Source organism: Triturus cristatus, chromosome 10 (assembly GCF_964204655.1).
Source record: "Triturus cristatus chromosome 10, aTriCri1.1, whole genome shotgun sequence".
NCBI classification, from domain to species: Eukaryota; Metazoa; Chordata; class Amphibia; order Caudata; family Salamandridae; genus Triturus; species Triturus cristatus.
Genome location: NC_140593.1, coordinates 321,462,965 through 321,478,183, shown reverse-complemented (window position 1 = coordinate 321,478,183; position 15,219 = coordinate 321,462,965). Strand labels below are relative to the sequence as shown.

The following is a 15,219-nucleotide window of genomic DNA, read 5'->3' as shown; positions in this document are numbered from 1 at the left end:
TTTCCTTTGAGAGAGTATGCTATGATGATCGATTTTTGATGTTCTTTAGGAACTGTCATTTTTCTTTGGACTGCTTTGCTGAATGCTACAGTCGGTAGCAGATGGACTAACCTTCTTTGCCGAACCAATTCATTTCTTATTTCTTTTGCCCTATGCTAATGGTCTCAGCTGTAATGGACTCTAAATCTGAACCCTATCCAATTTTTCTTTAGGATTTTGAGCTGTTAGACAACCAAACTATCCTTCTGCCTTTAATTGTAGTGGGACTCTGTAACTCTTTAAACTCTTTTATTTCCGGAAAAACCCATCCCTTAAAGCTTAGCCTAAATGGTTGGCATTTTGTTGCAAGCTGTGATATTCTTAACCTCCATACTTAAAAGAGTACTTGTTGCAATTAATTTTGAATCTTTGATACAATACCAAATTAATTTACAATACGTCTAAGTCTCTTATTAAGTCTTGTTGATTCTTCAATTGAAACTGTGCTATTTTACTAATGATTAAAATGTATTGTACGGCGAATCGGTGAGCTTTTACTGAATTTCAAGTTCAGCTACTTTTGTTCTATGAAGCCTTAGCAGAGCTTTTGATCTGTATGATTCCAGTCCGACTTAACTTATTTAGCAGGTTGGGTCTTCCCAGTGTAATTCTTTATTTCTGTATTTTGGTCCTGAGAGTGGTGTATCTAAACCTGATGTCAAATTTGTGAGTTGTCTGTCAATTAATCGTCCTCATTGCACAGCTAACGTGGTGTTTGGTTCCCCTAATTTCCACCCTTCCTATCAGCGGACAAATATTCATCAGAGGATCATTGCCTCTATTGTAAATGGAAATGCTGCAGACTGTCTAATCGTAAATGGCCCAGTACGGTTAGAATAGTGAAGAGAGTAAGCGTACAATGAAAACGTTACCATGCTTGCGCTGCACACAGACTTCCTTCAGAGACAATGCAAGATATACTTTTTGTAAGAAACTGTAAACAATATTAATAGAAAACAATGGATATCTCAGACCACCTCTGTTATACAATGACTCTGCACCTTCATAAACAGCCACTATGGGGCAGCAGTGCATTTATTTCGAGCACTGATTTAATCAAAATGCCCCTAAGAAAATGGTCTTAGTTTTTAGAAAAAAATGCATTCTGTCCAAAAAAAGATGTACTCACTTGAAGCAGCAGCCATTTATGCATGCACAATCTAGTGATAACAAAAGTTCTTCAGTACTGGAACTCTAAATGATGCTACACATACTTAGCTCTTACAAGGGACTCAAAATATGGTTGCGATGGGGACCCTTCTTCTTTTTTTTTTTTAACAACAGATTTTATTTGTCATTTGCACATTGGAAGCAGGGCTCTGTAACCCAGAGACTACTGCCGCATAGAAATACACAGTAACACATCGCAAAGGACATTTTTCAGAGCAAAAGAACGTAACTCCCAAACCAAAGAAAGCATACATCTAAAGTGTGAACTCGGATCCCCATCCCCCCCCCCCCCCCACGAGTTGCGCTTGACTCCCTACAAACCACAGACCAACCAACACCCAGTGATCACAGAAAAGACCCTTCTTCTTTAGGGCCAAAGCTAACAGTCCAGTCACAACTTTACAGGCTCCTGAATATTTTCCTGGGGAACAATCCTGCAGCTCCCAACTATTAGAAATACCTTGCAGGATACCAGGGTCCACAGAGCAGTGGCTGAGATGCTCACCATGCTCTAGCACTCATCACCCATGGTGCAGCCATGGTCCAATAGCAACCAGTGTGTTTGCTCTTTTCTAAGGATGTATTTCTCCTTTATCTCTCTGTGGTCTTAATGTGGCCAGCTTGCTTGAACATTGAGAATAATCTTCCACAGTTCAGGATCAAGTGGAAACAGTATTCATGTCCTCAGTCCTCCCTTACCTATGGACTCCCTAGAGCAGTTTTCATCATCTCGCCCTCTGCATATTAGACTGTGTTCTGGTTTCAATGGAGTGGAAACCCTAAGATATAGCGGAAACTCTAAGATATAGCGATAACTCGGAATTGGCGGGGAAGAAAGGGCTCTGAACCTATCCTCAGAAAATCATTTCCAACTTTGCAGCATCTTTATTGACTTATGGCTACACACACTTATATGCCTGCCACCCCAACAACGAACTACTTAGCCACACAAGCAAAGATGTTATGTTTAGGCAAAAAAGTAACTATATCTCATTTATTTATTTATTTCTCTACGTCCCTGTGTAAGCACAGATGCCAGTTTGCCACAACATCATTGAAGCACCATTTTAGCCCTTAACCATGCCTTCGAACCTCAACTCCACCATAAACCCACACTGAACCAACAAAGCGCAACAAACACAGTAGCTGAACCTTAAGTTCTATCTCCTACTCCTTTTCACTTTAGCATAACAAATAAAGTAGCCTTTTGCCCGCCAAGCAAAGGTGCTTTGATGCTAACCAGGGGATGTATAAATTATCAAATAAATTAAAGTTACAGATACAGAAGTGGAAATATCTGAAATACCAAGCAAGGATATATGGGTGAATTACTTCAATTCTGGAAGACTCTTTATTGGAATTCCGACTTTAAGGACGGCATAAACCTATTTCATTCTTCAAAGCCTCTCTTCACCAGTCACAAATTCATTGTTGAAACATAGGGAAGAACTTCTATTTAAGTTTTATTTCTAAAATATATCCATCTCAGAGACAATCCTACCCTGTTACAAATGCTGTTGAAGACAGGATGCCTTCACACAAGGTCCCCCATGCAAAACGCATTGAATGCTGGATGTGTATGCTAGAGGATTTGTGGGTCTTGACTTCTCCCGTTTTGGGAAAGCATGTAAACACCAGCAACATTTTCTGCAGGTCATTAATTCTAAACTTTGTGTTTGTTTTGCAAATCCCAATCTATGATTTTAAAAACAATATATATTTTTTTCTCCACAGTCAACCATGTTACTCTCTCATTCACTGACTTCGACATTGAAAACTGGAATAGAAACTGCTCGACTGACTTTGTGGAGATTCTAGCTGGTGATAATCTTGATGCCCCTCTTGAAGGTAACGTAGAAACATATTTCTCTTCTCTTACCTTCTATTTTAGATGCATTGATATATTGGGTTGTATTACTGCGTTATGGTGTGCTGAGAAATCACCTTTACTTTGTATGGTTACCGATGAAGAGCCACTGAGCAGGAATCTTATTTCTTTGTGGCTACAGAGACCAATTAAAAAATATATCATATTTTTACTAAAATACTTTAATAACCAAAATTAGACCTTTTGACCTAACGAAATAGTCAAAAGAGTAGATTGAAGTAGGTAAACATCTACATTTTAGTGAAACGGAGCTTTAAAAAAGTGAAAAAGCAAAACATTTCAACCTCGTTTTCAATTTGGAGAGGATGTGGCTTAACGGCTAGAGTGGCCGACTTTGAAGCTGGGAAGCTCAGGTTCGAGTCTGGCAGGAGGCTCAAACACCCTGTGATTCTGGACAAATGACATTATCTCCCCGTGCCTAAAAATGACTGAGTCCCTCTGTAATGCAACTGGTGCTCTTGTAAAGCGCTCTGATGCCTTCGGGCGAGTTCGCGCTATACAAAACTGTAACAAATAAAAAAAATAAAAAATAAAAACTTCGCCCGTAGGTCATTATCACATGTTGATAACGGACAAGCCAAAGCAAACCGTGTGACCTCAACACAATTTATCACACTCTCTCCTCTATTCAGTAAGTGAATAAGCAGATGTAAAAGTGGAAATGGGAGACAGGCACATCTGTCTCCTCTCACGCCTCACATCCAGAGCCGCTTCTTAAACCCGGCACAGCCTGGCTTCCGCCTGGGTTGTTGTCGGGAGATAAGGGTGGCAGGATCATTTCATCCAAGGAAACCCTTTATTCCCAGACTGACTAGCATATTGCTGTAGGGTCAGATTGTGAAACAACATATTCGAGATACATTATTGGCTGTTCACCATAGCCATTGCTCGCTCTCTGCACTCACAGTACCACCTTGTACAAAAAAAAAATACAGGCGGCACATTTTGTTTACTATGTGACAGTAAAAGGTTCATATTTCAAATGTGGTACCAAAGCAGCTTGTCATTTGTTTTTAGCATGGTTTCTATTTGAGCGAGTTCTTAAGTGTAATTATCCCTGTACGTGTGAGAGATACAAGGAATCCCTCACACTTTAAGGAACAATATATGCATTTTGTTTTTTATATACATAGCGGGAACTTGACCCCAATCCAATCAGGTATCAGAGCGCTTTACATAGCACCATTTACGTTACATTAGGACACACATTCATTCTTTGTTAGGCACGGGGAGATTATGTGTGATTTGCCCAGAGTCACAGGATGTTCAGCGTCGTTAACGAGACTCGAACCCAGTTCCCCAGATCCTAGGTCGAGCACCCTAGCCATTAGGCCAACTCCTCTCCCATATATGAAATTTGCATCTAAATGTTCTTTCTACTTTTGTATGCGCGATGCTCTTTATTATATCTGCCGCTTTAGTGTGGCACTAAAGGAGCCAGGAGGTTGATTCACCCCTTCTGAGAGATACTTCTCCCACTGTTCTCTCTCACTCTGCACTAAGGAGGCACGATGTGTCCATTACATGCAGTCACGCAGGGCCTGTCTAGATTGACGTGGCCTTTGTTTCCTCGCTGAATTCGCATAAAAGCTGCTTTAATTAGAGTATTGTGGCTGCACTCATCTAAAAGTTAAACATTTACCTGCAAAAATGTGAAAATGAAGAGATCGTAAAAACACTTAAAGTTGGATAAAAGCTGCTTCAACCAGACTACGGCAGCTGTACTCTTTAAAAAGTTAAACCTTTACCTACAAATGTATGAAAATAAAGATGTCATAAATCATGATAAATACCATAAAATTGGCATTAGCCAGAATACTGCAGCTATTCTCATTAGAATGTGTTCATTTTTGTAGAAGCAAGTGAAAATCAAGATGTCATCAGATCTCTGTCCTAAGCCACATTTAAAACTCAGCTGCCGAAATTCTGTTAGTGGAGACTGTTTGCAGTGAAAATAAGGTGAAATGCAGTGTACCTTCGCTGCAAAAATCCCACCAGCGAAAAATGATAGGTGGTGGCTCCCCCATGCGTATTTGCACTCCCCGCGTTGCGTGAAAACTTCAATGTGCTAGACTTCTACTCATGACTGCTACAGGGAATGGATGTCTGAATGACCACCTATGAGTGAAATAGATTGCCATACATTTTACAACATTTTCAGTTAAATTCTTTAATATTATTTAATAAACTGGCTTGGAGTCAAATTACCCATGCACATTTGGACTTGATAACTCTAGGCTCAAGTATAATTATGTTCTCTTCTAAAAATTTAAAAGTAAATGGTTTTAGGGGTATATTCTGTAATCAACATTATCTAGATTTGTAATTTTTACAAAGTGAAAGTTCGCTTACGTGCACTATTAATTTCTAAAAAATTAAAAAGAGATCAGAGAGATAAGCTGATAGAACGATTAAGTTTCTGAGCAACTACATTGAATTAACAGATGAACAGACTTTCAGTTCTGTAATTTGAAATGTCATTTTTGTTATTCATTGTTGTTATTTTTATCTAGGCCGTTACTGTGGTACCAGCCTGCCACATCCTGTTACTTCATTCAGCAATAGCATGGTTGTAAAGTTTGCCTCTAACTCAGCCTACACCGCCAAAGGATTCCGTGCCACGTATGCGGCATCTTCATCGGGTAAGACAATTGTGCAGGTACTTTGCAAAAAGCTACTGTGTCAACATCAGTTTTCAATATTTAGACTAACTACATACATGTTATATTTTATGGAACAAGTGTCATGGAACAAACTAAATACTTCATTAAAGGGGGTATCTGATAAAGACTGTTACAACAGTTCTAAAAAAAAAAACAGCAAACGTCATCAAACAAAGCGATATACTAGAATGCCTGGTGATTGTTAGAGATGCAGGACTCAGTAAATAGAACATTGTTTTTAACTCTTCACTAAATGACCACTTTAAAGAATTTGCACCAGCTTGCTTTTGACCATTCTCTTAATAAATTGAAAAGGGGAAATATTTTAAAAACAAAGGGCCCAACTTAATTATTAGCAGTCAGGATACTCTGTTGCAACCGCGAAACAGTATTCTTACCGCCAAGAATGCAGTTCTCCTACCGCATGTAGATGTGGGCAGACCTTTGGGTTAAATACGGTGGAGACAACTCTGTCTCTGCCTTGATTAATCCCCTCTGACTGCCTCTGGAGTAAGGGTCATCAGCGAAATGGCTACGTTTTCCCACCCAATTTGGATGGGCAGACATGTAGTCATTTTTTACCATTCCTTACCACCAGGTAAAACCTGGTAGTAAGAAACAGTAAAAAACTTTTTAAATGCTCCTGCGCCATGGGACAAGCCTCCCATGGGGAGGGCAGCATTACTTTTTTTTTTTTTTACAAAAAGAAAATCCAGTTTTTTTTTTTTTTTTGGAATAGCAAAAAAACCAGTTTGTTACAGGTCTGCGTCCTTTTGATTCAGCCCTGTAACAAACAGTAAAATGAAATGACAGGCACCGCTGTGATGGCGGTTCCTGCCAAAGCCTTTGTAAATTACCTGCTAGGTGGACATTTATAAATTTGGCAGACGTAGTAGTCATTGCCTGGCAGATGTAGAGTCCTCCACCAGGCCAATGGTGACTATCGGTCCATCAAAAATTATATTGGGCCCTAAATTTCAAAATATAATTTTCAGAATTTTCAATTATGAACTAAAGAAGAAAAACTAAAGAACAAGGTATGTTAGTACTGAAAAGTTTGTTGAGATCATCCAAAAGGTGCTCAGGTTTGCTTCTACTAGGTGTGCATTGTAGGAGGGCATCTCGTCCACACACCCACATTGATCGTGGCCAGTGAGTTTTGAAAGTAGATGATGTAAAAAGCTGCCCAAAGTTGCATTTAGCTTTTGATCTTGACTTCACAAAACGAGTACATTTTCAAAGAAATGGATTTAAATTGTGCTTGTTAACTATCCTTTCCCTAAAATTCGCTAAAAAGCTATTGCTTTTAAAGGCAGGTCAACTAACCAGGCTAATGAAGTTGATATAGACTCCTATCAGCTCTTCAATGAATGTTTAGCATCTTTCTTGTTTTCTACACTGCACACATCAGACCGAAGTTAGGAAACATATCTTTAAGTTACATTCTAAAGGCCCAATTACAATATAGCAAAATCTTTGTTTGGGATGCCATGTAGCTGGAAAAATGGGCTTGATTCACAAAGGGCCTCCGCACTGAATCAGGACTGAATCTCTGCCTGAGAATTCGCATTACAGATATTTCTGCCCCAAGTGCGGAGACTTCCCCACGACTGAGGGAGGCCCTTTGTGAATCAGGCCCGATGTTTCCATTTGGTAAAGCCACACATAAATCTGGCATGCAGAAGTGTTTTGCCCTGGAATGTGAGCTGACATTTAGACCCGCATTTGCCCTGTTGAAATCTGCTTGTGGTATCCCAATTGTAGGGACAAACATGTTTCCATTTGCCATCTGCTCAAAGCAGGTGGTAAATGGAAGGAGGGGGACTAGTGTGGGGGTGATTAGTGAGAGAAAGGGATGAGGAGAGTGTTGGGGCACAGTAGAGGCTGTGGGTAGGCAGAGTGAAGCAATCTGTGAAGAGAGTCAGGCTAGGGCCAAAGCTGGGCTGTGGGGCCAGGGTAAAGACTGGCTCTGCTTGAAGTATGAACTTCATGTGATTTTACTGAACAGACTTACCAACCATTAAATTGAGTCAGGTCTTCCTACACGTGGGAAATCTGGCTGTGGGAACACCAAGCTGGATATAAGTGGGCGGGGCATTATCCCACCCAGAAATAATGCTTCACCCAAATTATAATCGGGACGTGGGTCTCAGACACCAGAGCTACCATTCATATAAAAGATTAATGATGCATCCGTGCTGCTCTTCTCTTCAAACATATGGCCAGAAAAAGTTGTATGAAGGTTATCTATTTAGGACATGAGATATATATTGTGGGATGCAATTCAGAATCATAATGCTCAGCTCTTTATTCTCAAGTTACCAAGGAAGATTTGGTATGCAAAATGCGCTATTACTATCTAAGTATACTAATACAATATAAGACAGGGTGTGTCTCCCTTTGGCATTACAATGTAAATCAATGAACAGGAGTGTTGGACGCAGTGTTTTATGGGAGGAAATTGATTCTGGCGGCAACCCTATGCAGCAATGATGTTTGTTGCTCTTGTTCTTTTACTGATACTTGAGCTTTCTAAAAGAAAAGTTCTATCCCACTGTCATTGAAGTCAGATTGCCTTACGGAGGTGCCATTTGCCCTGGATTGAGACATTGCTCAGAGTTTTGCTAGAAGCGGCTAGCCACTACGCAACAATATTCAGCAGACATTGTCCTGAAGCCATATGAGGTGAGCCGTTGTCTCAGAATAGGAGGGGGGGTGGTAAACGGGGGTCCAAGGACAATGCAAATTGGTCTCAAGGGCATATTAGGTCACTTGCCATGTCCGGACTGGTTCAAGGCAGGTGCATCCATAACAGAACATGTTTAGAGTTAGGGGGACCACTCATACAGTTTGACATCACATTGAGCCAAAGGGGTAAAAGAGCAGCAACACTCAGTGTTTTCCAGTTTCTACTGAAAAGCAAATATACCCCTAAATGGTATTATTTTAGTTATAATCATTGTTAACTTAAAACCTGAAAACCGAGCACAGTTTCAGTGTCCACATATCTGGTGTCTGCAATACGCGAAGGGTGTTTTCATGCTGTTTTGTGACACTACTTTTACCTTTTACTGAAAGTCGTCCATTTTTACCAGGGTGGACTTTCAAGGTGATCACTCCATCATAAATGGTGGTGGTTCAACCACATTGGATTCAGTGGCTGCGTTGTCGCCATTTACACTGCAGTGAGCCCTGAACCTTGATAAATTTGATGGCAGAGCTTTTGGAGCAATAAAGGCTACGGTAGGTATGTAAATTAGGTGCAATTATACCCAAGTACTGCCATATTTCCCGAGAAAATTGAAAATGCTTACGCTGTTGCACATTTGTGCCATGCATACTTTCATGGATTATCCACTCTGCTTAACCTCTTGAGTGCCCATGACGAGCTGGTCTCGTCATGGGCCGCGGTTGCGCTGTGCCCATGACGAGACCAGCTCGTCATAAACCCCGCCCGCTAATGAAACGCCCGGCACAGGGCGGGGAAAGGGGCGGGCACTCAAGGGGTTAAAATCTTCAGGAGTGATAGTACTGAAGCAGGATTACCATGGAATACTATAACTGTGAGACATTTTAGCAACACTGTTTATTTTTGATCAGACCCAAAAGTCTGAAATGTGCACAAATCAAGGGAGGAAGTCAAGCATGTAATGATTTTTAAAAAGAGATTTGTAAATTAGCTATCATGTATCTAGTAAGGCCATCCCTAGTAATGAAACTGTTGATTACCTCATCGTTAAAATCCAAAATATTGAAATAATTTGTCCTTATTTTATAGGAAAAGTTTATTTTATTTTCTGAAATGATCTTGGATTCTTATGTTGTTGGTTTTCTGTTGTAGCCTGTGGTGGAACCCTTCACATGGAGAGAGGAGCCTTCAACAGCCCCGGATATCCTGACAGCTATCCAATGAACGTTGAATGTGTTTGGAACATTCTCAGCTCCCCTGGCAACCGGCTCCAGCTGTCTTTCATGTAAATCCGATTCTCACTTCTTTTTGTTCTCTGTATGGTGTGGCAACAGAAAAGAACCCTTCTATCTATCAGGGAACATTTGTAACACAATGTGAAAATCTTTTAGCACCAAAATGATTAATTTGCAAAGGAAAACAGCATTGGCCAGATGTCACTAATGATTTATGTGAAGCTGTTCCTGAAATCTCTCAACCCATGCATACTTTATCAGTGACGGAGAGTTTGAAACTTTCCCTTGGTTGATGGAATTCGTTCTTTAGCAGTGGTGACAGTGTACCTAAAATGTCCAGTAAATTAAGATAATTTCGTAATAATGGCATGACGGGTTGTCTTTCTGACACTTTATGTTCACTCCCCTCTGCCTGCCCTTTATTTGTACATTGCCTGCCTGTGGTTGATGCTTCGGAGTGTTTCCCTTTAAACAGGAAACCCTAATAATATCCACCTTTTATACCACATGGATCATGTCTTTCACTCACATTGCCAAATATTCCTGATGAGGAATGACAACTACTGAACATTACAGTGCACCATCATTATTCTATTTCAAATGCCTTTGATAGCCTTTAATATTCTTGGCTTTCGAGAGTATAAACTGACTATATTGAATGAAAAATGGAAACAGTTTGTCAGGCATAATGTCCAGTCAACAGTAGATATTAAATGCTTTTATCTGGCTACACCAGCCACCATGCATTGTGGTCTTAAACATTATCCTTGTATACAGCATGTCTGGATAAGAGTACCCATGTTAAGTTAGACATCTCTCATGCATGTTGGACCTCCTCTGCTGACCCCTCTCTTTTAATTTGGTATTGTTAATGGCTTAATCTGTTATTATTGTTGATGCACACGCAATATATCAATTCACAATGTGACCATAAAAATTCAACAATAAGAATGAAAGAAATATTCAATGAGGACATCTGTTCTTCTTTGTTTATTCTCAAAAGAGTCTTCCACTCCCAGCGCGTTTCGTCGTTTACAGGGATTAACCCATACGACTTCCTCAGGGCTGGAAGCAATACAAATATCATTGTTGAGAATTATAATTATAATAATTCTGTTTCTATCACCAATTTGAAACATATACAGGCCCCAATTAAAACCTAGTGCAGAGGAATCAATTGTGCTTAATGAAACAGACCATGATTATACACGTGCTTCGTGAATATACATGTGTTAACTTTTGTTCCAAAATTTTTTGTATAATCAAAATTAATGCCTAGGAACATTATCTATAATATCTTCCAATTTGTCCTTCTTTAAATAATCAAATATGTATTCGTGACATTATAGCTTCTTGCCAAATATTAATTATCTCACCAACCATAGTGAGTTTCATGCTCAGTGCATCTAATCAAAACGTAATTAAATCTGTACCTCTCTTCCTGATATATTCAAAACCTGTAATAGTACAAATCGTGAATAATTACTAACTGCGTCACACATGAGGCAAAAGTAAATACATACGTTTGATATTAAAGGAAACTGTTGTAATGAAGACACTCTGAAGCAGGTAAAGTTCAAGCGTCTTTATTCTGTCATCCACTCTCCGCCACTGACAGCCTGTTGAACATTCCAAGGTGAACTCTGAAGGATCGTTCCAAGAGGGAGGAAAGGCGGGGGAGGAAAGGAAGCTACCACTAGGAAGAGAAAAGGAAAGTCACCTCAGGGAAGGACCAGGGAAAAGGAGAGAGATTACAACACATCTCCCTTCGTAGGGAAAAGGAAAACCAGGGGAAGGGACGAGGTGAGCGGGTACCAAGAACCTGTGAGTAACAGGCTTAATGTAACAGAGACATAGAAACCCCCAGGGTCTGGACGGCGGGGATCGCCAGCAGGGAAGGAAGGAAAAACCGCCCTGTTACATCTTAAGGAACAAATCAAAGCTACATCCATACCATAAGTACCAACTACATCAGAGAGATTTTAGTACAAAGCAATGACATACTAGAGGGGTCATGGTGGGATTGTCAGGCAGAATGCAAATACTGTGCAGGCAACTAGGAAGATGGGGAACCCCTCCCTCAAACACAACATAGAAAGAAAGAAGGCAGAAGGAAAACTACGCAACGAGCAGGAGAGACAAGCCAAGGACAACACCCATCACACACACCTGCCAGGCAGGCCAGAAAGAAAGACGAATAAGGCATATCCCATCCTCGTCGCCAGTGTTGTAATGAAGACACTCTGAAGCAGGTAAAGTTCAAGCGTCTTTATTCTGTCATCCACTCTCCGCCACTGACAGCCTGTTGAACATTCCAAGGTGAACTCTGAAGGATCGTTCCAAGAGGGAGGAAAGGCGGGGGAGGAAAGGAAGCTACCACTAGGAAGAGAAAAGGAAAGTCACCTCAGGGAAGGACCAGGGAAAAGGAGAGAGATTACAACACAAACCAACCAAATTTCGCTACCTCTTTATTCCAAATATCTTGTGTGGCTTCTTTCAGTATTCTCAAAATTATAAAATCTGGTAAATGACCCTAAAACATTATATCGGCAAATCAGCATTGGAATAATATTACACTGAAATATCGCTGTGACATAGCCACTAGTTAGTAAATATCTCCTCTCACCTTAATTGGATATCCATTTAAGTTTTTACTTCAAATTCCGTTGTCAGTTCCAATATAAGTTTATAAACAGCCAAAGGGATATCAGGCCTGAGATCACGACAACCTACAAAAACGGGTTTCACATAGTAAACTCTATAAACTGATCAAATTCCGCCTATGTTGCCAACAAACTTATTCTCAATCCAAAATCTTACCACTTGGACGGTTTATGCAGAGTTGTATATAAATTCAGATTCCAAACAAGTTATATTCCGCAAGAGTCCCTGAAGTACGAGGACCTACAAATAAAGTCGAATCATTACACATTGAAACCGCTAACATAATCCGAGGTCAATGCATTAAAAAAACCTTTGTATCGACTTACCTCTTGTAACTCGAACCACCCGATTACAGGTAAAGTGTACCGCCGCCATGATTCTACTTCCGTATATACACAGTATAGAAATCAAAAAGGTGACTAACCCCAGAGGTATCTCTATGGTCGCCATATTTAAAGAGGAATTGAAACGAATATATCATGCATTATTATTATAATTCTCAACAATGATATTTGTATTGCTTCCAGCCCTTAGGAAGTCTTATGGGTTAATCCCTTTAAACGATGAAACGCGCTGGGAGTGGAAGACTCTTTTGAGAATAAAAAAAAAAAAAGAACTGAAGTCCCCATTGAATAGTTCTTTTATTCTTATTGTTTCATTTTTATGGTCACATTGTGAATTGATATATTGTGTGTGCATCAACAATAATAATTGATTGAATCAATCTAAGATTGAGCTCTTGGGGATTGGGGTGTTATTCCCTGTTTTGATAGCACCTCAGGTGATTGCTAATAATACTCAAATAATTTGTGGAATCTTGTTGGAGCGCTAGATCGCCTTTCTCACCCATCTTGTATACAATGGCTTAATCTGGCATATTAAATACTGGACATAATTTTTGTGGTGTTCATACATGGGCACAGTACTTGCATGTATAAACAAGACACATAGGTCCTTAATTCATCCTTTAATGGTGAGGTACATGCCATGATCATGCCTTCACTGAGCTCCTGCACTGGAGTCCCTTGTAAGGGACTTCTTTCGTAACTATTTAAATTATTTGATCTGTGTTTAAAATGTAATCCACGGGAAGGTAATGATATATTAACCAATCCTTCCATTCACATGATTTCACTTTATTTGTCACAGGCAGCCTTAATTTTTTTCCTTGCGTTTGCATTCTCTCCTACTCTGAAGAGAGCTGATGTCGAATGTAATATTTTCCTTCCTGCATTTTTAGCAACAAAACCAAGCTGTCTGTTTTGGTGGCACAAGTTCCACATATCTAGATTTATATTCATTTTTGGCCACTGCTAGTCATTTTCTCACTTTTAAACCTGCATGAAATGTCGTGATATCAAACCAAGAATCAATATTTGTGTCACTGTGTTCTTGATTCTACAGTTCTTTTTCACCAGGGATTGTGTTTCATTTCCTCTGGTCTGTTACACCACAAAACCTCATACCTCACATTGATGTTCCTGTGCGATTCCCCATCCTCTCTTCCTTAGATGTGCATCTCTTTGCCCCATATTTGTTTTCATACTGGATCCTTGAAATGCCTTTCTTTCATGCTTCAATCACAGATTTTGTTTTGCCTCCATTCTCCCAATGTACTCTCACGTTTCCATCCTCTATCAGCCTGTGTGGTTAGGTGGTAGAGATTTGTTTCCTTTTTCAAATGAGAAATATTTGAATGCATCTTGTTTATTTTCATAACCTGAAATTTCTTAGATGCCACATGATGTTTGTGAGCAATACGTTTGGGAAATGGGAATAGAAGCACGGTGTGGGTACACTAATTCAGAAAAAATTTACAATTGGCACTTTGACAGCTTTTTAAGTCTCCTACCATTTCTTGTTCGGCAATCCACGATATTCAAGAGGGGTGGTTTGGTCTCCTATGAAAGCAATATCGAGTAAATTGACATTAGGGGCCCAGTGGTGGGAGTTCAAAGAATCTCAGAATATCACCTTTAGAGTGAACTAAGAATGTTTGGCCAAAGAGAGTGTATTTGAACTCTTAGAAGAGTGGTGAGCTTGCTCTATTCTAGAGGACATTCAGTCATGGTGAATCAAATTAGGCCCCACGTCTTGTGCCCTTGTGTGGGTCATGCACTGTTACTTGAAGATGACTGATTATTTAACACCCAGTGTAAGACTTGTGGCACAGGATCTGTCTGTGCCACCAACAACACTAGCAGCACAGCTGTGCAGTAGGGGAAATTGCTTCATTGACCTTTTCAAGAAGATAGTGTAGGGGATTGTAGGGGTCCATGTGATATGACAGGAAGGCTCCTTCCACAATTATGCTGTGGTGGAAGCTGAGCATGGTATGACTTTGCAGACGCACACTCTTGGCATTATACATCCACCTGAGGGATGTCAGAGAACTTTTGAGTGAGGATAACCCCAGAGTTTTTGACTCTTGAGAGTATTTGAATTGATGCTCAGCCATGCTGAACATTGAATGGCGTTGACTAAGTGTCAATCTTCTGTCTTTGGTCTCTGACAGTATATGTCCCTTCTTCCGTTCCTGACCCTGGACGAGGCAAGCTAAAACGCCTGAGTGACCTGACAATCCCCGGTCCGAACCGCCATTATCTGGGGGTCTGGTCTCAACACAGGGTGGTTGTGGCTCCGGCCGCCTTCTGCTCACAGAGATTTTGATTGTGGTTTCATGTGTCCTCGATATTAAGGTTGTGAAGGCCAGAGCTATGTCTTATGGTGGTCTCTCATGGTTTACTCTCAGGCAGATTTATGCTTGATGGTTTCAACTTTGTTAGAGAAAAGAATGAGACAGGTTCCTGTGCCAGGTTTCCATATGAGATCATGTTTTTAACTTGCTGAGCACTGCACTGATCTGCAGGT

At 40.2% G+C, this 15,219-nt stretch overlaps 1 protein-coding gene across 1 annotated transcript in view; it reads left to right on the top strand.

Moving 5' to 3' along the window:
- Positions 1-15,219, top strand: part of CUBN (cubilin) — a 1,289,359-nt gene that overhangs the window by 641,150 nt on the left and 632,990 nt on the right. Inside the window, exons 34-36 of the mRNA XM_085631507.1 lie at positions 2,944-3,057; positions 5,611-5,739; positions 9,602-9,734. Coding sequence (XP_085487633.1) covers positions 2,944-3,057; positions 5,611-5,739; positions 9,602-9,734 — 376 coding nt within the window. The remainder of the gene's footprint in view (positions 1-2,943; positions 3,058-5,610; positions 5,740-9,601; positions 9,735-15,219) is intronic.